The sequence below is a fragment of the Camellia sinensis genome, unplaced genomic scaffold (assembly GCF_055761805.1).
Source record: "Camellia sinensis isolate YWXY unplaced genomic scaffold, ASM5576180v1 Unanchor1, whole genome shotgun sequence".
NCBI lineage: Eukaryota > Viridiplantae > Streptophyta > Magnoliopsida > Ericales > Theaceae > Camellia > Camellia sinensis.
Genome location: NW_028128987.1, coordinates 9,002,746 through 9,029,622, shown reverse-complemented (window position 1 = coordinate 9,029,622; position 26,877 = coordinate 9,002,746). Strand labels below are relative to the sequence as shown.

Genomic DNA, 26,877 nt, shown 5'->3' with positions numbered 1-26,877 from the left:
ATTACATAAAAATACACAATAAGTTGAAATAAATTTACTGACAAATAAACATTTCTCTTATTTTATTCCCACAATAAAAATGAAAATGTTTTTTTGCTCAAAAATGCTAGACTCCAAAAATTTTACCAAATGTTTTACACGAGTGTAGGACTCACATGAGATCCATGTGAAACATTTGACAAAACTTTTGATACATTTTTTAAGTATCTCTAGTATTACTCTTTTACTAGCTCAAATCACAATATTTTCAACATGAGAGAGAGAGAGAGAGCGCATAAAAATGAAAATGGAATGCTGCGTATTGTGCAGGACCATACCTGCATTAGGAAAAGCAAGGGACGTCCTGCATTAGGTTTTAGCACACTACTATATGAAGATTAACCTACAACGCAACCAAAAAAGGAAGAAAGATACAGCTATTGGAAGTAAAAAAATATAAAGTGGGATGGACAAAAATGATTAAGCCAAACTAAACCGTATAAAATCGGCTCGGCTATTCTGCAAATTCCTTGCTCGGAGTAATAATTAAACCAAAATCCTTACAGCTGATGCAATGGCAAACACCTCTTCCTCCTCAACTTTCTTCCAAACCCCACCAATCATCAGCCGGCCCTTGACACCTTCTGACGATGTATCATCCTTACCATCCGATTCACACACACCTTCACTCCCCCTCATCTTCTTAACATGCAAGTTATTGAAAAGCTCAACATCACAATCGAGTCCTCGCTTGAGCATACCCTCGTTCAATGCCCTCTGTTCCTTGCTTTCTAATGGCTTTAGATCTTTATCATCATCATCACAGTCGAGAACAGGAAGCCGACCAGAAGAACCAACATCACAGGGCAACATACCAATCGGACACGAGTTCCATGATTTTGTTATAACCCATCGGTTCTTATTTCCCACATCACCATCCGTTGTCTTCAACACATTGCTCTTCACTCGGCGAAGTTTAACATACTCAAGCTTCTTGGCTGCTTGGTGAATAGAATCCTCTAGCCGAGCAAGGTTGCTTTCAGAACTCGTGGCGGGAGAGTTTTCTTCATCAAACGTAGGATTTGACGCCTCTAGAAAACATAGCTTGTTCAGTTTCTGAACCAAAGAGCTATTTCCAATCATCTGTGCGAGAACTAAGGCCGCATCCCTGAGCTGGTTGTTGCTAGGACTTGAAACCAGAAGAGATTTTCGTAGGAGTTTCACCAGAGTTGCCTTTGGCAAACTTGTATCTATTGAAGAACCTTCAGTTACAGTAGCAGAATGTCCCCGCCCTATAGGCTTCAGTCCCTTCAGATTTCTGACTAGCCACTCAAACAGATCCGAAAGTCTTTCAATGTGGTGCACCCCAGTTGTATTCTCTGATATGGCATGTTCTCCTAATAAAGTTTGACCCAAATTTTTTTTTTATCGAAGACACAAAAGAAACAACTTTGTAAGATCATTTAATCATTGCATACACAGACACAAAAAGCTACAAGACACTAAAATTCATCTCTCCACTATTCCAGACTATGGTGTCAAGGGAAAAACCTACAGGACATACTACCCAGACATACACAGACAATGTTGACTTACGTATTTAGTTCCCTCCATTGAGCAAAAAAAATAGGAATGACATTATAAATGATAACTAGAGATAAACCAATAGTTAGTGATCAAATCTAAAAATAAACTTGATGGCAAATTTCAAGCTCTCTCCAAACAGGGACTCAAAAATGACAGATAATAAAGGCATGTCAACTAGTTATAAACTGTTAAAAAGTAGGATGTGAACATATCAACAAGTCAAAATCTTAAAAGCAAGATATTGGCATAACCACTCCTAATCCTCCTCATGTTTCATCTTTGCCGTAAAATATTTGATATATGTGTACACTTTTCTAAATACATATTAACTGTTGAAATATTTGATCATTTTTTACTTTTTAAACTTCCATCGGACTCTATTATTTTTTAAACTTTAACTATTTTTCCTTCATAAAATCCTATAATGGACTAAACAATAATTCTCCCAGTATGTACCAGAAGAGGCCCATGCTACCCCAATTGGTGAAATAGCCCAGTGCAATCTAAAATAATCAGGCACTACCCTAAAAATTACCCTGCAGAGAATTCAACTCACTTCGTATCATTTTGTCGCCAGTACAATAAAGTACTGAACCATACCAATAGGTACAGAATGGGATTGTCAACTATGATATCTACAGATACAAAAAATTAAAAATAAATACTAAGTGAGGAGTATCTCTGTGATTCGTAAATCCCAGGCATTATTAAGATTTCAAACATCAAAACTAATTTGCATATTATGGACGAAGGTTTCCATCACCTAAAGACAGCTCAAAATAACTTTTCCAAGCCAAAAGTAGTGCAGCAACCAAACCCAACAAAGAAAATCCAGTGTTTGCCAAGATGATGGTAAAATTTTTCATAAAAACTCAGCAAAAATTATGCCTCTTGACAATATTCGGAAATACCAGTTATATGTTAATTTAATTGTTATTGGGGCTGTCCCTCTGTATTTCAACCAAAAAAAAATTGATGTCAATTTTCTCATTTTAAAACTTAAATGTAATACAATATTTAGAAGTCAAATGAAAGAACCAGAAATATTAATTGAACAAACAAAAAACAAAATGTACCTAACATGTTAGAAATAAGACAGCAGTTACCACTTTCATATTCCATGGCCTCTTGAGTCTCAATCTTTTCAAGGACTGCCTTAATAAGGTTCAGAAGCAACTCTGGTTCTTTATTTGACAATTTCTTAACGACAGGCTTCCAATCATCAAATAGACTCTGCACATGAGTTGAACTATGACTGACTTGATAACTTTTTGAATCTGATCCGCTCAACAACAGCTGTACTAAAACGGACACTACTTCTAAGGAGCAGGAAGAATATAATCGAATAAGATGTTTGAATGCCTTGGTGATCTGTTTCTTAGAACCTGAAACAGACAACAGATCAATGGATAAGACAAAAAACAAAAAATAAAACAACATAACAATATATTAGTTTTCTCAAAATTCCCCAAGTCCAAAATGGCAAGGTAACAAATACTTATTTTCTCCTATCTGTTTTTCTTTCTCCTCAATATACGAAAGTAACAAAATTTTAATATACCAAAGTTCTATAGAATCAATCTGCCCAAACACACAAACAAAACACTATTCCGAAATACTCCAGCTGCATCCCAAATGACATATTCCCTTAACTAACATTCTGAAAAACAAAAATCAAAATGGAGGAAAAACTAAACTTGATGTAAGAACCACAAGCCTTAATTAAGACAATTATCTTTGCTTTAAAGAAATAAATAAATAAATAAAGAGATTAATATAATTTAAGCTTGTATTATTCTAACAGTTATATAATATTGGATCACTAACATTTGTACAGTTGCATAAGTTGTGATTTAATCATGTAGTTTAAAACTGAAAGTAATAATATAAATCATGTTTTATATACTTCGATACAATTTATCATTATTATTCTTTGCAGTAGTGTAAAGAGCGTTCTTATTAACATTTTGTAATTCCAATTACCATAGTTGCAGCTAGTTTTACACTAAAAAGCAGGTTGGATCTTTCTAAATTACATTCATTCCAGCAATTTTGTATTCTTATATGGTTGGGATCAGTGTGAAATACAATTTAGCCATCGTCACTCCTCACCGTTATATTCATATATCCAGATAGATAGTGTTTAGGCTCCTTGCTCCCCAAGTGTAAAGGGGGATTTGGTCAAAATCCCCTCATAATAAAACTTCAATGCATTAAGAATAAGCACAAAAAGTTTTCCTTGAAAAGTCCAACATATACCGCTATTACCAATATATTGAACTTTAAAATAATATAACTTTTGATCTAGATATTGGTTTTTAATAAAATTAGTATTTTTAAAATCCTCTCATCAAGATCTATCAAATAAGATCCATGTTGTGATATAGGACGAATAAGGATTACTTTCCTACAAGTAGTGAGCCCTGTTTAAGTATACTGACAGCGGCAATAGTAGACTTGTAGGGCTGAATTTGGTAGGATTTTGTGACTACATAAGTATTTAAAAAAATAGGAGTTTAAGGGTTTGTAAAAGGGTAGGGTTTTGGGAATGAAAACACAAGTGTCTAGGAACAATTGGGTGGTTGTTCTAAGCGCTGTGAACAATAACGTGAACAGTAACCTTGCTGGATAGAAGAACAAGAACAAGAGAGAGAGAGAAGTGATTCATCCTCGCAAGGGATAGGCCAAGCACACAAACTTGTTAAGATATGGGAAGAGGAAAACAAGAGATTTTAATCAAGTTAAGTTCATCAAGAGTGAGGATTCTAAAGTATTGGTGAAGGATGAAGAGATTAGAAGAGATGGAACAACTATTTTGAGAAACTACTAAATGAGAAACATGGAGGTACATCAATAGGGAAAGAAATAGTCAGTAATATGATAAACCAAAACTATAGGTTCTATTACAGGATTATGAACTTTGAAGTGGAGATTGCACTTAAGAATATGACATCAAATAAGGCTTTAAGACTTGATGATATCCCTATTGAAGCTTGGAAGTGTTTGGGTAAAAAGGGGATTGCGTGGTTGACTAGGTTATTTAGCAAAATTTTGTTGACTAGTAACATGCCAGATGAGTGGAGGAAGAGTATTTTAGTGCAAATCTATAAGAATAAAGAAGATGTCCAGAATTGCAACAACTATAGAGGAATCAAGCTAATGTATTATATAGTGAAAGTGTGGGAGAGAGTAATGGAACGCCGATTGCGAGATATAACAAAGGTGTCAGAGAATCAATTTAGGTTTATGCCTGACAGGTCAACGATGGAAGCGATCTATCTTTTGAGGAGAGTAATAGAAAAATATAGAGAAAATAAAAGAGACATTCACATGGTGTTTATCGACCTTGAGAAAGTATATGATAGACTGCCTCGAGATATAATATGGTGGGTGTTAGAGAAGAAAGGGGTGACAAAATGTAACATTGATGTGATTAATGACATGTATGAAGGGGTGGTGACCACTATTAGATCACCTGTTGGAGAGATAAATGAATTTCCTATCACTGTAGGGTTACGCCAAGGATCTATATTAAGTCCTTATCTTTTTACTTTAGTTATGGATGAGTCGACAAGAAATATTCAAGATGACGTGCCATGGTGTATGCTTTTTGCAGACGATATCGTACTGGTGGATGAGACCATAGAATGAGTTAACACAAAGTTGGAGATTTGGAGAAAATCACTTGAATCTAAAGGATTCTGGATAAGCAGAGCTAAGACAGAGTACATGAATTGTAAATTTAGTAACAGTAACAATGAAAGCAGCGGAGAAATGAAGATTAAAACCAAGAACTGCCTAAGAGTGAACATTTTCGTTATTTAGGTCAATTATCACAACGGCGGGGGAGATTGATACGAATGTGGCCCATAGGATTAAGGCGGGGCGGTGTAAGTGGAGAAGTGCGTATAGGGTACTGTGCAATAAACGAATACCTACTAGACTAAAAGGTAAGTTCTATAGAACGGCTATTAGACCAACGATATTGTATGGGATGGAGTGTTGGACAACCAAGAAATAACATGTAGATAAGATGAGTGTGGCTGAGATGAGGATACTAAGGTGGATGTGTGGCAAGACTAGATAAGACAGAATTAGGAATGAGTATATTCGAGAATGGGTAGGAGTAGCACCGATAAAAGATAAGTTGAGAGAGAATCGATTGAGATGGTTTGGTCATATTCAATGGAGACCAACAGAGACAGTAGTGAAGAGAGGCGATGTAGTGATGGTAGATGGAAGTGTTATGGGACCGGATAAACCTAGATTAACGTTGACTAGTATTGTAAATAAAAATATGGATCTACTTAATTTGACTAACGAAATACCTTTGATAAAGCCGCGTAGAGAAGAATGATTCATGTAGCCGACCCCATTTGATGGACTTAAGGCTTGGCTTGATTTGGTTTAGTTTAATAATATTCTAGACCAACTATGATTTCCAATTCTACTTCAATCATAATGGGAAACTTTAATGACTTCTAAATTCTACTTCAATATCAAAATAGGAAACTTGAACTTTTGACCACTAAGATTATTTTAGACATAATAAAACCCATATATAATAACCCATTTAATAACTTAACCCAAAATAAAACACATGGGTGACCCATACAACCCGTGTTCAACAATTATTGGAATTACTATTATACCCTTAATTACTAAAACCTACTATAATGACATGAAGACTCAAAATTATTCCAAATCTATAGTTCTTGATGCCCTAAATGTGCTTCATGTGAAATTCCAGATTTGCTCTTTTACTTATCATGTTGATTATGAAATTTTTAAAATATATATACATATATATATATATATATTATTACCGTCGAAATTGATGTAAACAGTAACACGTTACTCTGGTTCAAAATAACATGTTACTCTAGCAATATTGTCCAAGAAAAAAAAATGATTTTTATTTTGTCTTTACTCAATTATGCACCTCCTCCTCAGGAGGTTTATGAAGCAAAATAAATTGGGATGTCCTTTTCACCAAATACGGGTCCAATAAAGGGGTTTTGGCTAAATTTTCCAAGTGTCAACCACCACCACCAACCCCCAAAAGAACTAACAAAGTGATGTTAATGTTAGTACTAGCATTAGGTTGGGAATTTCATTACTGTGTAATGTGCTTTTAGATAGAAACCAAGCCACACCCCGAAGAAACACAGAATTGTTTTTTAAACTATTTTGTCAACGTGGTCGTGTCGTATCTGTGTTATATATCATGCTTGTGCTTCTTAGGCCACTTTCATGAAGAGAGTATATTGGACAAGCCTTAGAGAGCCTTGGAAGCTTGAAGAATTACGGAAAAGCTTCATTGGCATGCAAGATGGTACGGGAAAGCTTCATCGGCAAATAAAAAGCTTTAGACAAGGACAGGATCAAGAAGACCATAAAGAATGGGCTCTACAATTCATGTAGTCAGTTTGGGCAACTAACATTGAAGCTTGGTCAACTAGGGTTGTGTCTAATCAACAGGAGACCAACCATATAGGTTGGTCGACCATGTAGGCCTTTTAGGTTGTCTTCCATACATGCATACCCACATGTGGACTAACAGAAGCAAACAAGTAAGTCAACACAAAGTGGAATCCCAAGAGTGCATTCCAGAAGACTGGGCTGACCAAAATTGTGGTGTGGGCAAGCCTACAGACTTGGAAATTTTGAAAAACTAAATATTAATTGCCAGGGACTGCCTCCTATAAATACACCCAAGCCCCATCAGGATTCTTAGATGAGAGAAGACACCTAGAGAGTTTATACACCTCTTATACACACACATTTTATCCAACCCTAGAGAGGGAGAGCAACCTTCAACACAAGTCTTTCAAGACATTGCTCCTTAAAGTCTTTGATCTCTTTGCTAGTGGAAGGTATTGTTCTCAACCTTCTTGTGTAGTTAATACATTATTGCCATCACATACACCTATGGCTGGTCACGGGCCGGTTTTGGCTGGATCGGGTCGCAGGTCTGACCTGACCCACACTGCTGCAGGTTAACAAAATTGGACCTGCAGCCGCCCGAAATGTGGTTTGCGGCTTGTGTGGGTGGGTCAATCGGTTCCATGGGTGGGTGCAGATCGGATGTGCGGGTTGAAGCTTCTGCTTTTCTTGAAAAATTTTTGTTGGCCTCTTGTTTTTTGGCCACTTTTTTTGGGACTCTGTTCATGTAAAACTAATAGCCAAGAGATTTAAAAATCTTATGCATGAAAAATTAATATCTCAAATCACGCCCATTCACCCCACTGATGCCACACACCAAAAGAAAACAAATTAGAACACAGGCAGCTCCAGAAAAAATACAAACAAAGCATAGCACCAGCACCCCACAGCATCCATAACCAATTCATCAAGCTTAACCAATGTCCACCTCACTATATTGGAGCATATCAGAAAGTATTACATCTTATTGGAGCATTCTTTAGTTTTATTGTCAAATCTTAAAAGAAAAACAACATGAATATATATATATATATATATGATGATTGATATATGCATATATACATATATATTACCTGATGCATTCCTTAGTTTTATTGTCAAATCTTTAGGGACAACATGAATATATATATGATATTGATATATGTATATGTATCTGTATGTCAAAACTCGCCGTCTGTCTTCAGATCATCATCAAAGAAGTCTTTCACTTTCTTTCAATAGTCGGCAAGAGAGAGAGAGAGATAAGAGATGATAAAAGAGTAAGCAGCTGCTGGGCTGCTACTTGCTGCTACTAGGGTTCAAACTAATAAAACAAAACAGATTTTGTTTTTAAATTGATCTGCGGGTGGGTCGGGTTAGTGCAGGTCCAACCAAGACCCGATCCAAACCAGAACTTTTTCTTAAAACTAGACCCGCATCCGTCCTAAACTTATGTCGAAACTGCCCAATTCACTGCGGGTAGGATCGAATAGGACGGATTTTGCAGGTCAGCTGTTTTTATGCCCAGCCCTACATACACCTACACTTCAATCTCATTTAGAGACACCCTAGGAGCTCAAGGTGAACATAGTAGTTGAAGTGATAGGAATTGTGTTTTGGTGGTGGTTGGTTTTGGATTGAACTAAGAAAATCCAGTTACTTGTTTTGTTTGAAGTTTGTTATAAGGACTGTAGGTGAGCCGAGAGAAAACCTATTGGTGTTGTAAAGGTGAACCAAGGGAAAACCAGTTTGATTTAAAATTCAAGACAGCCAGCCACTAAAATGGCACTTAGAGGAGAGAGAGGAGAGGGGAGGGGAAAAAATTACAAAAAATAAAAATCAAACAACCCAACTTTTGAACCACGTCTTATAGCATAAGACTGGCTATAAAAAGCTGAAAAACACCACTGCCATGTACGTCTGGAAAATTTTAAAAATAACATTAAATGGATTCACCTGCAGACTTTGAAGATTGGGGTTTGCCGGCCATAAGAGAGAGAAACTTATTACGCCTGCAAAGTTGTTCGCAATGTTTAGTCCCTACAAAAGAAGAGGATGTCAATAAAATCAAAGGTCGTAGAGTAGTTATATATTTTGAATTCTTCTCCTTTTTTATCAGTAACAAAGGAGATTTTATTAATAATATAGAAAAAAGAGAAAGATACAAAACGAGCACAACACAAGTAATAGACGAAAAAAAGGAAAAGTAACCATAAAGCTCCTTTATGCAAGAGATTAATCAAACTAACTCTTCTTCTCAACTCAACTCAACTGACCATTGTCCTAACTACTAGGATTAGCTAACATGACTACATAAGTTGTTTTAAAGGGACAACAAATACATACGGAAAATAAAATCACATAAGGTTGAATATAAGGCATGTGCCTTCGGTGAGGTAGACCAATAACACAAAACAACATACAGAATGTAGCCAAAAATGTTTCTTTTCTTTATAACATAACAAAGAATTTCTTTTTTTCATTCAGGCAGATATTACGAGTATATATATCTACACATAATATTATTTGCTCCACAGACGACGTAGTTTTAGGCCTTTCACTGAATATTTCTTCCACTGTGATAGAAATATGATGTATTTGAATCACAAGCAGCCTACGAAAAGCTTAGCTGTAAACATGTGGATTTTACTTCTTCCTTTTCTTTTTGCGTCAGACTTGGGGAAGTTATAGTATATAACCCATCACTAAGCGTTCTTTCAGTAGCTGAAATACAATGCCTCTACAAAGGTGGACTGTGACTGCTTTAGTACCAGTTTAGCAGTTGTTGGATTTTGCATCATAATACTGAAAATTTTCAAGTCCTTTTAATTAACCCCACAATAATAAAATATTACACCAACCCAAAATATACCACTTGAATATCCACGGTAATTTTTTTAAGTATAACTTCAAATGTAAAAAGAAAATAGGATAATTTTTATTTCTAAACCTGCATTAAAGAGAAATTAAGACATGCGTTAAAGAGAAAATAGGGTATCATTTTTATTTCTGAACCTGCATTAAAGAGAAGTGTTTCCAAATGTTTCATTTTATTTCTGAACGATGGATTATCTTATTTCTGAATGTACATAATCCTACATAATTAAACAATATGTATCATTTTTAAGACCGATTTTCAAATATGTATTTGAAAAGTGTACCCTTTTCAGATGTTCTTTAAGCAGAGCAGGGTCTTAATTTAAAAGTGCTTCCTAAAAGAGCCTTAATTTCAAATTAATACCCTGTTTGTATCATTTTCAAATTTTTTATCCCACAAGTTAATTTGTTTATTTCCTGTTTCTATCACGAGTTAATAACAGCAAGCAAGTATTAGAACAGAGCAGGTTCTTTAGGATCTTAGAACAGAATATTGAATTAAAGCATCTGCTCTGTTGTAATACTTGTTATTAACTTGTGACAGAAGAAAGAAATAAAACAAATTACTATACATATTTAAGAGAAAGGAAAGTATGCTTAATTAAAAACCTGTTATATGAAAATAGATCAAAGATTTTATAATAGATAGCTCATTTTCCAATTTACCTTACAATTTAAGCTGGGCCAACCAGGACTTGATTAGCATTTAAAGAAAGAGACCTCATAGGCAATCTTTAAATAATATAACAGAAGAATGCTTCTGAATACTATCAATTTATCACACACACATATAACAATCAAAGAATTATTGAATATATGGCAGAAGCATAATAATGTCTATTTAGTTTATAGCAAACACAAAATATTGAATGAATGCCACAAATTAAAAAGGATACAAAGGGGAAGAAAGACAAGGAATCCTTCAAGCCATGGAAAAAGAAAAACACTGATAAATAAAAAGTGAAAAATCCATACGCACGTTTCCCCTTAGCTAATGAAGAACTTGAACCTTTAGTGTGCTTGATTTTCAACCAAAAAGCCAATTCACAGAGTCTATACTTGATTTCTTTTCGGAGGCTACCAATGCCATCACTTTGAAATGGAATTGCCTTCTTTTGCGGCTCCCAATAATAAGACTTCAACCAATCTAGCGCCTGAAATTGCCCACAGAATTATAATGCTTTGTGATTTAACTTTCAGACAACAACAACAGTAAAGAAATGCAGAATTTAATGATACCATTCACAAGATATGTGAAAGGTACAAAGGTGTGTATTGTAGGTCATGTAATCTCAAATCAACATGAATATTACTAAACAATTCAGTTGGATTAATCAGTTCAAGTTGTATTATCATGGAGCTCCATACAGAGTAATTTCCTAGAAGCATAGAAAAATATATAGTTCCTTCAGTTTGGATTTGGTGCAAAACATAAGGATGGAGTGAAAAGTTCTGTTTCAAAGTTAAAAGGGTAATTTATCCTAGAAGAATAGGAAAATATCACGGCTCACAATCCATAAGAAAGATTCAAAGCTCTAAAATTCTCTAAAATATCAACTCCATTAAACTAGAAGCATCACATGACTTTATACAGAATTTAGAGACTTTATACAGAATTTAGAGACTTTCTTTTCCAATTGGATTGGATTTACCAAAAAGGAAACTACTAAAAACTTACTTCTAAACTTTATCCAATACAAATAAAATCCAAAAAAACAAAAAAAACAAAAAAAGAATTAAACAACTTAACCCATAAGACAACCCATGGCAACCCACAGAAATTCTGCAAATTACCAAAATACCCCAAACCTGATCAACTTGCAAAAATTAATTTTAAACTAACTAGTAGCATATTAAACCCAAAACAAACACAAATAGGACTCTAATAAAAATAGTAGCTCATGCCAATTTCCAAATATTGCCACTTCTTTAGCTTTACTTTTTCTTGCTCGTCTAGTGGATTGCATCACATGTAAAATGGAAGGGTTGATTTCTTAGTTTTTTTTTTTTGGGTTCTGGATCATCTAATTTTCTATGTCAATTCACTAGAATCTTTTGATTTAAAGATGTTGTTTCAGTAGAAACACACCTGAAGTGCCAAAATTTCGAGATTGATCCTTGTCTGCTATATGTTTTCTTCTTTTTGAAACTTTGTCATAATCATCACTGAATATCAATAAAATCCATCTATTCTTTTAAGACTCAAAACAATTTAGAAAGAAAAGCGGTGCCTCTTACAGGCTAACCAAGTGAGTGAGCCTTTTGACAAACTTAGCATGTGGATAATCACCCACTTCAACCCAGTAACATTGTTATGTTGGACCAACATGGCATATCTTATAATTGTTTAAAGCCCAACATTTTGGACAAGCCCATTCCAATCTTCTTTTGGTACAAGAATACCAAAGGCAAGTGTTTGGAATCATTTCTAATATATAAGGCAACACAAACTACAGAGCTACCCACATGTGATTAGAGCAATTTTCTGCACAAGACATCAAACCACTTTACACACTCAAAAACCTAGTAACTTATCATGGCAAACAAGCTTCCCAATGAGGACAGTTTGATTAGACTATATACGACAGAAAGAGAACATATACATACCTTAATTGAAGCAAGACGAGCCAGCCGAAGTGAAGGGAGATCACGGTGAGAACCCTCTACAAATAAACATCAAAGAGTGACCAATGTTGGTTTTTACTTATATGTCATTTAAGGGAAAAACATTACCGTAATTTGTAGAATGCATCAATGATAGACCGAGTGTTGGTTCAGTGGTATCTAGTTGCCAACCCAGTAGAGAAAATAGAGAGATTGATCAATGTAAGTTCCGTTTTATCTATTTTTTTGAACAGAAAACACTTTTCAAAAATGAATGCACCCTAAGCCTTAAAATGTTAACTCTCTAACGTGACTCGAAAGTGGTGGGGTTCAAAAGTAACCAACTCCCTAGACTTAGGGGTTAAAATAGCAAGACAAAATGTTAATAACTAGATAAAGAAAATACATATTTTGACTTGAGCGTAATGATTATTTGGAGTTCCTTACCATGGCGAATATCAATCAACATACGTGGAATATTGATTGCATCAGCTGCCTCCGCAATTGATACCTCTGTCTTTCTACGTGTCTTCTCAACAACACCATTCACAAGCCTTCAAAGAAAAAATTTAAGAGTTAAGCCTAATTTCTTCTTAAAGTTTGAAATTGAAGGTCACAAACATGCAAAGAGCAAAATTAATCACATTCAATTACAACATGAAGCTTACACATGCTCGAGTGGTCACTAAAAGTTGAAATGAAAAGGCATATCTGCTCAATAATGCTACTTCCCCCCACCCCCAAAAGAGGGAAAATAAAAAAAAAAAAGGTGCCCAACATTTAAACACTAGTAAGCAAGCGATTAAACCAACAGAAGCAGGGGAGGGGGAAAATACTTTTCAACTTTCAACTTATTTATCGCTCATCAAATCAGCAATTTCCATACATATATTATGTACAGATGGGTTATTTATTATAGTTCAACACTTCGCAATACTAATTCCTAGAATAACATGTGCTTGTAGTTGCCACACACATTTTATTTTAAAGGAATAGACTATAAAATGTATTACCCTTAAAAATATGGTATACCAATGACAAGTATACTTATTTTGAAATTATAAATAATTGTTATACATATATAGGTAAGACATACACCAGTATTCCCAGCTCATGGTTTTAAATCACAGTATTAGTTGATGTAATAGTCGTGGTTTGATAAAATCATATAATAGGAATCAAAACTAGAGCCATGAATTTTCTTCAAGCACAAAAAATGCCAAAAATAATAATAATAATAATTGATGAGCAATTTATGACCTTGTTTATCACAACTTGAGTTGGTAACAGTTTTTAATTAATGTTGTAGCAGCTAAGAACATGTTTTACAAAATTATACTAAATTTTATATTACTTTTTAGGCCAAAAAAGTGAAGCATTTCATCTAGTAAGTGGTAAGAGAATTTCACAATCTAGAATTCTTCAAATTAAGAAGCTTCTTTAAGGATCAAACCTATGAAAGGAGTTGAGAATCAAATCAAGCCAAGTTCAAGTCCAAATCCTTAAACTACCATTGTGGCAGAAAGACTTGAGCCAAACCCATCTCAACGCAATAAACTCATAACAAAGTATAAACTGACACAGGTACAACATCATTTCCTAGGCAAAAGTTAAAGAGCCATACACACAAATGGCATTCAGAGGAACAAAGCAGGAGAGACTTTCTAAATAGATAATAAAATTGGACCGTTTGTTCAGCAAGGCAAGCTTAAACTATCAATACATTATCTCAATTCTCCTAATTTTCTCTTAAGCCTTGCCAATCAAGTTCAAGAATAAGGTTGAGACATTTAAGATTTTTCATTAATAACTTCCTCAGAGATGGCATCTTGGCCCAATCGTAAGGCTTACTATTTGTATCTCTAACGACACAATCAAGTTAAGAGAACAATCTCCCTAGATATGGGGGTAACAATTTTGCAAGGGCCACCCCTTTTTTTTATATCCGCCATCTCAAGCCTAAATGTTTAGCTCATTTGGATTAGGAAGCTGAGCTCAAAACAACAGTTAAAAAAAAAAAAAAAAAAAAAGAAAGCATTCACTTTGTTTGTTTCTAGTTTTCAAAATTCTACCTTTTCGTTTTCCGTATTTTTTTTTTTGTTTTCACTGAATTTTTTTAATATTTAGACAATTTTTTTAAATTTTTAGACACACCTAACATAAATACACTTAAAAAGCATAATATTTTTAAATTTTTTTTTTTTAAAATTCACTAAATATCAAAAATACAAAAAAAAAAATACAAAAAATACAAAAAAATTAGTACATTTTTTGTATTTTTGTGTATTTATTAATTTTTTAAAATATTTTTTCACAAATAATTTACTATTTAGATACATCTAAGTAAGGTACATCAAAAAAAGTAAAAAAATTGCTTAAAATTTAAAAAATATTCACTAAAAATAAAAAAACATGAAAAATAAAAAACTCAATTTTCAGACAACTGAATTCAGAAAATTAAAATCAAACACACTGATTATTATTTACCTCCTAAATTATCCCTTACGATTTTCTTTTAGGTTTAACAATGGTTGCAAGACTAATCAGGTTTGGCTGTACAACTCGTGATAATGTCCACCCAAATTGCACCAAAGAAAGAAAGGGTTAAGCTTATCTTTTCAACAAAACCTCAATTTATAGGGAAGGCAACCCAAGCTTAAATATATTAATCAACTTGGGTTTTCCATCAGATTTAACGATGGTTGCAAGAATAACTATACAGCTCGTGACAGTGTCCACCCAAATTGTAACAAAGAAAGAAAAGGTTGAGCTTCACTTTTCAATACAACCTCAAATTTTAGGGAAAGCAAGCCAAGCTTAAAATACTTACTCGATATTAGTAAGCTTGGGTTTTTATAGTTGCATATCTATACAAAATATATCAAAACCCATGAGCCACTATGATTTTTTTTACCACTACTTTTAACATGAACCATGATATAACCTAAGCCAGCATTGATTAAGCCCACCAACACCAACCCGCTCCTCCTAAAAGAGGGGGCAACATATTGCTTTTAAGGGGAGTGTGGATGAAGCCAACCAAGTTTTCATATAAGAAAGAAATATTATATATATATATATATTGAGAGCTCCATATTTTCCTTTCTTTTTTCGCCTAGGGTCGGGGAGTTTTGGGAGTTGAGAACGTACAAGTAACTTTATCCTATAGTTGATTTTGGATCTTCTTTTTTTTTTTTTTTTTTGATAAATGCTTTTTGGATCTTCTTTTTGACATAAAACAATAAATCATTTTGTTCATGAAATACAAGTTAGACAAAAAATAATAATCATAATGAGTATAAGTCTCAACCTGAGGTGAAAATATTTATCAACTTCAACCCCATTTAAAAACTTTCAACTACTTCCAACATAGTCATACACATAGACGACATCAGGAGAGAATGAATGCTTTCTTATATCCAAACGAGATTTAGTAGTACCAATGAAGTATAAAAAAATAAAAACAAGAAAAATAAAAGCTCTAGGAAAAGAAAATTATAACCAAATTTTCCCTTTTTGTTTCCAAATCCCGCAACCAAACACAAAGTAACAATTGCAAATTAATCTCTTTTTCTCTCTTAATGCATCAACCCAAAAACCCATGAGAATAATTCATCAATAAAACAATAATTACCTCACAATTGCCATGCAATATAGCATCGTCAGCATCTCCTCCGAGTCCAAAGCATCATCACCAAGGTCAACTCTACAATTGACAAAGACAATTCCTCAGTATAATAATAAAATAAATAAACACACAACATTCAAGTTTATTTCAGTTTGGAATATTAACCAAAAAAAGTTTGGGGAAAAAATTCATTTACCTAAAAAAAGGATCTTTTTGCTGAATTTCAACAATCGAAGCAGTTACTTCAATCACAACAGGAAGACACCCTCTGCTTCGCCACACCGTTATCTGGAAAACCCCAATTGGTCATGCTAAAATTTGTAATATCATTAACCTCCGTTTGCTTCTCGAAAAAATTTTCCCAGAAAATAGGAGTTTTATGTTAGTACTTACTCTTCGAAGAGCTGAGGCAATGGAGTGTGGGGAAGAAGAGAAGAGAGAGTCTCTGACAAAGTCCCATTCATCCCAGGTAAGCCATGGGACCAACTTGTAGTCACATGATCGGCCGACATCAACATCGACATCGAAGCTGCTCATGGTTTCCATAAACCCTAGCAATGACTCCATTTCAATTCACTGTTTACAATTAAGGGCTCCTATGGCAATGCCGCAACCACTTAATTGGAATTCCCTTGGAGCTAAATCCCACTATTCCAGCACTCTTTTACCCAGAAAAGAAATTCAAAAAACAAAAACCTGTGTAATATATATATATATATATAGAAAGAGAGGAGAATTTCAGAAAACAACGAATGCCAAACATAAATCTCAAACGATGACTCAATTCAAGCATAAAGCACAAATATATTAATAAAAAAAATTAAATCAAAATCAGTCAGATTTTATACATATACATACATATATATTATGTATATGTCAAATATATATATATACATAAGAGAGAAATAGACCTGTTCTTGCAAGGTCTCTATGAGCCGTATTCTTCTAAAATCATTATCGGAATTCATCATAGTGAAACTGAACAGAGCATCGTTCCTCCTCGGTCCCGTGGTTTTGGCGCCGCTCTATTGGGAGAGTGTGTGAAGGCGATGGGTTTGGTCTTTGGATTAGGGGGTGGTGGCAGCTGTATTAACTAGCGTATTAAGGTTAATTATTGATCTTATTCATTAATTATATTATAAATATTTAAAAAAAAATTAAAATTATATCACATCATCAATTGATACTAGTTAGTATTGATACTGGTTAGTATATTAATTAGTACATATAGCATTATTCGAAATAGAGTAAAAAAATAACAATGCACTGCCATTCGATCAGATTCGGTTTAATATGGTCTGAAATTCTTAATCGAAATTTTAAAAATGTCAAAACCGAATTGGTTAGGTTTGTTTTAGAAAGTAAGTTAAAAGTTTATTTTTTTATTTTTTTTTTAAATATACAAAAAAAGTAAAAAATTGGTGATTACAAAAAATAAAAAATTGGTGATTACAAAAAATTAGAATATTAATAAACCGACTTTTAACTTAATTACCAAAAAAAGCCTAGATCTAATTGAAAAATTGTTCGATTTTGTTCAGTTCAGCATAGTTTGGTTAATTTTGTCGGTTTATGTTCTTTTCAGATAACTAAGAATCAAAATAAATAATAAAAAAATTAGTTTCATAATATGTATGTTGTCTAAATAATAAGGCTTGGTTTAGGAACAAACTATTTTAGTAATTTTTTAACTTTTTACGAAAAGATGTACAGAAAAATAAAGAAAGTAATGTGACAACTTATAATGATTTTTTTATTTTTTGACTAAACTTCAAGTTGTCAAAGGAGGCCTAAGAATGTTCTTAATGAAACTCAATGTCTTAAGTTTAAGCCTTACGCCTTTGAATAATAATTTTTTATTTTAGGATATACAAAATTGTCATATGACAAAAGGAGAAATAACCAAACAGTTAGACACCACACATAGATTGTAATCTATCGGACTGCTCACTTTGGAATACATAATATCTGGATTATTTGGTTGAAAAGAATATGTATCACATGCTTGTTTAGTCGTGGGATTAAATATTAGGAAATGACTATTTTATTGAATCTTATATTTATTTGAGATATTATGAAGGAAGATGAATGTTCAAAAGGCAATTTTGCTCTTTTAAATTGTTCATTAAATAATATCAATATTAAACATGTGTTTAATATTTTAATTTTCTGGCTAGATTAAATAAAAAAATTTAATTAAATAAATTTATTTTAAAAAAATTAAATAAATAAAATATCAATAAAAATTAAATAAAAATATTTTATTTTTAAATTGAGATATTTAAATTTTATTTAATTTTATTAAATATAATACATAAATACTTTGAGGATAAATATGTTATTTTACCATTTAATCCCATGAGATAGTTATCCCACTAATTATATCCCATACCTAAGGGTATAAAAATGACCCGCGACCCATGAGCGACTTGAAGCCTGCCCGCGGCCCAGAGTGGGCCACAGCCCAGTTAGGCCTGAGCCAAGCCTGGGACCCTAGGCCTATGCCGTCATTTTGAAGCCCAACGTGGCCCATCCTCGCACTCAAAGCTCGACCCAAGACTCGGTCTGCCCAAGGCCCAGTGTCATTTTTAGTGAAAAATAATAAAATTTTGATAGAAAAAATATATATATATATATATATAAAATGCTGCTATTAGCACCCCATAAATTATTTTAGACCCCCCAGTTTTTAGCTTTTTTATTACAAAAATAACCTCAAATAAAATTGTTACAAAGGACATAATTAATTTTTGGACACCCCATCTCAGAATTAAACCTACACACCTACTACATCGTAAATTAGGGTTTATGAGAGCACCCACCTTTATCACCACTCATCCATCTTCTCTAAATCTCAACTTCAAAACCTACCGAAAACCCTTTGGCTGAAATATTCCAGCGGTAACGGTGTCAACCATTTGATTACCTACACTTCTCCGGTAGTGACAATGAATGGAAGTTTGTCTAGCAACCATAACTTCATAAGACGAGAGAAGTACAACAATAAAAGCTTCGAAGACGTTCATAACTTTGATATTGTTCTTAGCTTACAGGAGATTGACTTTGTAAGGGTAAGTTTCTTGAAAAAAATAAAATATGTTCATCATTTTTTCAGGACTGAACTCCTGAACATATGACCGAAATTTTGGAACACAGGCCCGAACATTGCTTATTTGTTCGGGAACCAGTAACCGAATATTTATTTTTTGTTTGGAAACAAGTAACCGAACATCATTCATAAATTCATACTTATTTTACTGGGAAAACTAAACCAATTATTATAATTTTTTTCTATAAAAGAAGAAATTATTATGAGAAAACTAAGAAATTATGTGTGTATATATATAGAGAGCGAAAGAGAGAGATTGCATATCAACTGTGACAATGGTGGATGAGACAGCAGAGACAGTAATCTCACATTGCCTCTTCTTTTTCTTCTTTTTCATGGGCTTTGTTAGGGTTTTTTGGGGGTGTAGGGATGTAAGAGGTGTGCATTCAATAGGTGAAATATTTTCACAAGGATAATTTTGATATTATTTGTGGGGAAAAAAGAAATTTTAAGGGTTTTAAAATTTATAAGTGGGGGTTCAAAATAATTCATAGGGTGCTAATAGCACCACTCAAAAAAAATATTCAGGTTCGTCCAGACCTGACCCAAGCCTGAGCCCAAGCCCAGTTCCTGGCTTGGGTTGTCTAAGGCTTGAATACCCCCTAGGCCTATGCCTAATTTTCTAGCCCATGGACTGACCTAATCCCAATTTTGCCAGGAGCCCGGGTAGCCCAACATGAGCTGGGCCCAATTTACACCTCTACCCATACCTCTTTAAAATACAATAGTCCCACATATGTGATATTAATAATCCAATAAGACTCCTAATCTAGCCTACGAATTTGCAATCAAACAATGGACTCCATGATCTAATGGACATGGTGGGTGTTTGTTTGGAGGGATTGAAGAGAGGGATTGGACTCCATGTCCAATCTATCATGAAGTCCATTATTTGGTTGAGAATTTGTAGGCCAGATTAGGAATCCCACCGGACTATGAATCCCATATATGTTGGACTATTGTATTCTAGGGGGATGTGGGATAGAAATGGTGTGATTGGAATCCCATGGGATTAAGTTGTAAAATGATACATTTGCCCTCCAATTTCATCACGTATTGTATTTAATAAAATATAAAAATCTCAATTAAAAAATAAAATAAAATAAATTTATTTAATTTTTATTGATATTTATTTACTTATTTTTTAAATAAATTTTTATTGATGTTTTATTTTAAGTTTTTGTTGATATTTTATTTCATTTAATTATTATTATTTTTTATTTAATTTCATTATTTAATATTTTTTAAAATAAATTTATTTAAACTTTTATTTTAAAAATAACATAATTTTTATTGATGTTTTATTTATTTAATTTAGGTAATTAAAAATAAATAAATTTATTTAATTTTTAAAAACTAAAATAAAATTATTTTTTTTATTTAATCTACCCAAAAACAATTAAAATATTAAAGACAGATTTAGTATTGCTATTACTTAATAAACAATTGAAAATGATAAAATAGTCTATTAAGTTTTTATCCTGCTTCATAATATTTCAATCAAATATTGGATTCAATAGAATAGTTATTTCCAGGCAGCTAATCTCATAAGAAAACAAATACGGGATACACATTTTTTCCAACCAAATAATCTAGGGACTATATATCTCAGAATTAATAGTCCAATAGATTACAATCCATGATCCGTCCAAATATACATGAATAGTATAGACAATGCCCACATATATAATACTATAGATGAAAGAAGGAAAAGGAAAAAAGGGTTGTTTGGCTACATACTAAAATAGCATACTTATTATCTTTTCATCTTTTTTGAGTTTCGTCATCTTTTTATTTTATTTTTTTTATATATTTTTTCATAAAAATTTAAAAAAGTTATTAAAATAACCGAGTCATATCAAATTTTAGTACAAATAATTAAATTTTATTTGTGATAATTTTTTTTTAAAAAATTAGGGTATATTACACGGACACCCCCTATATTTATCTGAAATCATACTGTCACCTCTTTTACTCTTCGAAATCACGCTGACGCCCCTTATTTTAGAATTTTGTGTAACATATAGACCCATATTTGAGTCAACCGTTAATTGAGTTAATAGAGTTTGCTAGCTTCATCAAAAAATTATACGTTAATGCCAAATTTACCTTTCCATCTACAACATCTCTTTTGTTTAGTTTTCCCATTCCCTAGCCTAAGCACCACTGTTCAATCTTTGTCTCTCCATCTCTAGCCCAAGCACCACCAATGTGTGCCTCTCCCCTTCTCTCATTTCTTCTTTTCATATATTTCCCCAAGTACAACCAATATCTACTCTCTTCTCTTCCTCTCGTTATCTCATTCCCTAAGCACCGCCACCGTTCACCACTATTTTTTCCTTCACAAATAAACCAGCACCATTACAACCCTTAATCAAAAAAATCCATCATCATTCCTCTTAGATTGGCGCAACCTTAACCTCTGTTGGCTCAAATTGACGCAATATACAGCCTCCATTCGCGTAAATCAAGCCTCTCTTTGCCCAGATCAACACAACTACTGTAGCCATTTTCTTTTATTTTTCTCATCATTATCGACGTAACCATAGATTTGTAATGGTGTTGACGATCGTGATGAAGGAAAATTGACAGCAGTGATTGATGCAACCGGCAATGATTGATGCAACCATATTTCTCATTAGAAGGGAAGAGAGATAAGAGATGTTTGAGGAAGGTGGAGATGACGATGATAAGAAATAAGGATGATAGGTCTGGGTTAAGCTATGGTGGTAGCGAGGCTGAGTAACTGTTGCAATTTTCATTGGGTCTAGGCTTAGGTAGCGTCGGTGATAAAGGATGGGTCGGCATTGACCAACCTGGTTCAAAGCTTCGATCGGCGTTTGTTGGCGCTGGTGTTAAAAAACTATCCATATCGTGGCTTTGATTGAGTTCGTGGATGAGTGTTGGTGCCGACGGTACACCATTGACAATAGTGGATGAGAGGTTTGGAGTTTTATAGAATAAATAAAACAATCCATTCCAACCATAGAAAAAAGTGTCTTCATTCAACTGTGTTTCAGAGCAACAATGGGTTACAAAAAGTTCAAAATGTTGCATTTAAAAGGTTTTGTAAATATATCGCAAGCTCAACAATTGCATCAACTAGATGTTGATGAAGGATATTTACCAAACAAATCCTAACAGTGAGCTCTCTTACGATGCCAAATAGGAACTGCAACCTTTTACTCAAAAAAGATGTTCACATCTTATTTTATAGTGGAACGGTAAATAACTTTTTATGGACAACTCCTCAACTTCCAAAATTGAAGGATAAGGAAAGATTTATTTTGAAGATGACATTTGAAAAGGAACTCACTCTCAACAATGTGCTGCATGTACCGGACATTTGCAAGAACCTTGTTTCCGGATATTTGTTGAGTAAAAATGGGTTGAGGCTAGTTTTCGAAAGTGACAAATTTGTACTTCCTAAAAACGGGATGTATGTAGGAAAAGATTACATGTCTGATGGCTTTTTCAAAATAAATGTAATGATTGTTGTACCCTCTGTTATTAATAAAAATACATCTTCTTCTTACTTGTTTGAGTCTTCAAATTTATGACATGGTAGGTTTGAACATGTTAATTATGGATCTTTGCGTAGATTAATTAATATGGAATATTTACCTAAATCTGACATTGATTCAAATCATAAATGTGAAATTTACGTTGAAGCAAAATTATCTAAAACTCATTTTCATTCAATTGAAAGAAGTACGAAACCACTTGAATTAATTCATAGTGATAATTGTGATTTTAAATCAATTCAAACTAGAGATGGGAAAAAGTATTTTATCACTTTTATAAATGACTATACTAGATATAGTTATGTTTATTTAATTCGAACCAAGAATGAAACTTTGGAAACTTTCATTCAATACAAGAATGAAGTTGAAAATCAACTTGGTAAGAAAATTAAGAAACTTAGAAGTGATAAAGGTGGTGAATATGAATTATCTTTTGGTGAGTTTTGTAAAGAACATAGAATAATTCATCAAACCACCGCTCCTTACTCACTTCAGCAAAATGGAATTGCTGAAAGGAAAAATAGGACTTTAAAAGAAATGATGAATGTTATGTTAATAAGTTCTAGATTACCTCAGAACTTATGAGGGGGAATCAATACTTTTTGCTAATTATATACTTAATAAAGTACTCCGAAAGAAACTGAATTAAATGTTGGAACAATCTTCTGTGTACAATAAATAAATTGAAACAAAACCAAATAAATAAATAAATAACAAACTGAATTTATTTATCGAACCAAATTAAAATAAAAGACCAAGTCGAGTGTGTGACACTCTGTCCTTAAGACAGATTCGCCCTGCTACAGTGCGTACGATTATGTGTCGTCTATCTCTCAGGATACAATGATCTTAACCAATTTGTAGTAGCACTCCAAAACAAATTGTACGGCGAACCAAACCTGTGTTCTAACTCTCTGAAATTTATTCTAAAACTAGAATGGAGATTATAAATGCAAATGAGCAAAAGATGACTGCAAGATGAACATTTCAGACTGATTTTCGGATCCTTAAACACTGTTGGAATGTTGGTATTTATAGGCAATATAAATGACCCGAATAGGTGCTAATTTGAAGTGAATAGGTGGGAATTCAAATTGGACAGATTCTGTTTGAAATTCAAACAGATCTGTTTGTAACTGCTGCATTGTTTCGGACATATTTGAACCTATAACTAACAGATACAGTTACTGATTCGAATCTATAACTGTCTGGGCAGTTTATGAAATTGAATTTGTCCAATAGATTGAAAACCTGTTTCAATTTCGACTAAAAATGGACAAAAATCTAGAATTCAAATTTTGAATTAATTTCCCGTAATAATTTTTGGAAAAAATTCAAATGAATTTTGTCCAAAAAATTAATACAAGAATTGACCCAACCCACACCCGCGCCTGGCACGGCCGGTCGAACAGACGGCGTCGGCGGCGCGCGCGCGCGTGTGTGATGGTTGGGATTAAGGTTCACTTTGTCCATAATTCATCTCTTCTACAAACTTGGGGTGCCCCTTGGGGCCCAACCCAAGGTTGTACACCTAGAGCTTATATACTCACAAAAGTTCTCTTTAAGTTTCAATGTGGGACAACCCATATAAGGAAACCCACATTTAATTCTTGAGTTTATTCAATTACACGAGCCCGAAAACGACGTCAAGTTCCCATTCACTCATAAATGGTTTTGATGAACCGTCTTCACCGTGTGACTTACCAAGCGGCAAGGAACTGTAACAACCCTCACCACTGATTAGTGCTAATCCATGATTAAGCATGTTAACTGACTGATTGACTGAAATCCTGAACTGATTGATTGAACGTATTAGTTTAAATAAATGTCTATCTGTTTGACTGTTAAATTATCTGTTCGTGTTTTATGTTTTAAACTGCAAATTGAAAGCCTTATCGGCGGCCGAATCTGAAATTGCTTAATGTTTTATGCTCGTTAGAATTTATGTAATTTTATGGTATATTTAATTGAAATGTGATTGGGTATAATTAAATTAGATTTAATAATGGTAAATTACAAGAGTTGGCCTTAATCACCAAATTGTCATCTAGTGAATTTATCTAGGCAACCCCTCTCCACTTCATACATGTTGATATAACATTTCTTTAGCTCATTTCCTAGAGCAAAACCGACTAGAGAGAGAGGGAATTGGGAGAAAATAGAATTCATCTAAGATTGCTTGGAGAATTTGAAGGAGAATTGCATATTGAGCCTCTACACTTGTAATCCAAGACCTAAGGTAGAGAATTTACCTTCTTGTTCATAGTTTGAATTACTTCTTGCATGGTCCATGTTAATTTTGAAGTCTAGAGCCAAAATATAGCTTAAATTGTTGAATTGAGTAAGATTTCATGCATGCATGGTCCTATTGTTGAGTTTTGAGTTATTTTCATGGAAATTGCTACATGCATGTTCATATTTTTGGTCTTGATCCATGGATTCACCATGTTTTTGCAAGAATTGGCTCTTTGGAGCATGTTTTAGAAGCTTTGAATTCACTAGAACTCATGCATGTATGAGTTTTGCATCAATCTTTATGTTATTGGATTTTGGGTTGGAATTGAGTTTTGAGCTTGAGGTTCAAATCTGGAAATTCCAGATTTTGAACTCATGCTCGAGCGAGGAGTTCTATGCTCGAGCGTAAGCCTTGTGTTCATACAATCCGCTCGAGCAAGAAAAGTGGCGCTCGAGCGTGAAATGCATGTATCCAGTACTTTGCATGTGTTTACAGTCCGCTCGAGCGAGAGAGTTCACGCTCGAGCGAGGACATGTGTCTCACACTCGAGTGTGTATCGAGCGCCCGTCGAGCGTGATTTTTGTGCATCTAGTACTTTTACTGTAGCCTGCAGTCCGCTCGAGCAACGGAAGTTACGCTCGAGCGAAGCTCATTTATTTGGATGTCTGCTCAAGCGTAGAAAGCCACGCTCGAGCAAGACCCCTGTTTTTTTGAAAATTCTGAAAAGTGTTTTAAAGTGCATCTTTGCATCCTCATTCCATTCTAGGCATTCCTAGGCCTAGTTTAAGGCATCTTAATAAGGATATTGATGTAGAACCACACCGAGTCAAGATAGGGATTAAGTTATTATTTCCTAATTGTGTAGCTTAGTATGTGTTTACTCTGTAACTGTGTAGGGTTGGCATCCGAGGATGCATACTAGCTTATCTGTAGCCCAGAACTCTGTGAGTAACAATGCTGTAAAGATATGTTCAATTAAGATTATTTTCTAAACAATGACTGTACTGCTTTATGAAATGACACTGTTTACTGAATGAATGTTTGTCCTATTTGTGAACCGTATTCGTGGCATCCATAACAATATACTGTTACTAAACTGTTACTGCTACTGTTACAGAGATCTCTGTCGGTTCTCATGTTTGGAACCACTACTGTTTAGTGATATGATGGCCATCATTGACTGTTCGGTCTGTTAAGACCTACTGTACTGTTTTGCTATTGGGTGTACCACATATGACTATTATAGTTTCTGAATTACTGTATGGCATGAATTATGAGCCACAAACTGAATGACTGATATACTGATAAATGATTGCTTTCAATACTGAAAGGACATTTATTCTTAACCTCTTTACGCATATGTTATTCACTGGGCTTTAGCTTATTGTTTCTATATATGTATGTAGGTGTCCATGCACCGGATCGAAGCTAGGGGCGTGGGGTTTAAACTCCCTTTTCGTCAAGCCAACCAACGTGCCTCACTGCGAGGTTCCTAGTTCTTCAAGCTAGGGCTTTTTGGGGAGTTTTGGTTTTTTCCCTTTTGTATCTGGTTTTGTAACACTGTATAGACTGAATGATATGTGTACCTGTACTGTACTGTTATGGTAGGGATTTGGTCCCTAACCTGAATGTTTGTATATGTATGTATAGTACTGTTTGTTCTGAATGTGAAAATATACGAAAAATCGTTTTGCATACAGACTGTCACAGCTCATTGGACATCTCTTAATTACTGTTTTGGCTTCCGCCAGCCCCTGTACTCTGTATTATTGTCTTACTGTTAAACAGGCCTTCGGTAATCTCGGATTACTGGCCAGTTACGGTGCTAAACCCATAGGGGTGGGTTTGGGTTGTGACAGGAACACATCGACTTTTCAGACCCACCCCAAAAGAAATTTGGGGCCCACTC

General features: G+C 34.0%; 1 protein-coding gene across 8 annotated transcripts; it reads right to left on the bottom strand.

The window, feature by feature from the left end:
* Positions 1–275: 275 nt before the first annotated feature.
* Positions 276–17,208, bottom strand: LOC145814366 (uncharacterized). 8 transcript variants are annotated; one of them, XM_082911150.1, is made up of 10 exons: positions 17,011–17,208; positions 16,493–16,795; positions 16,296–16,387; positions 16,106–16,177; positions 12,919–13,025; positions 12,475–12,530; positions 10,847–11,021; positions 8,947–9,030; positions 2,673–2,951; positions 276–1,376 (listed from the first exon to the last, which is right to left on the bottom strand). In XM_082911150.1, the coding sequence occupies exons 2-10, from the start codon at positions 16,664–16,666 to the stop codon at positions 526–528; spliced, it is 1,890 nt and encodes a 629-aa protein (XP_082767276.1). In that variant the 5' UTR covers positions 16,667–16,795; positions 17,011–17,208; the 3' UTR covers positions 276–525. The 8 variants fall into 8 exon arrangements, with proteins under 8 accessions (XP_082767276.1, XP_082767278.1, XP_082767274.1 ...); XM_082911152.1 differs by having other exon boundaries at positions 10,877–11,021; positions 17,011–17,175; XM_082911148.1 differs by having other exon boundaries at positions 2,643–2,951; positions 17,011–17,171.
* Positions 17,209–26,877: the final 9,669 nt, after the last annotated feature.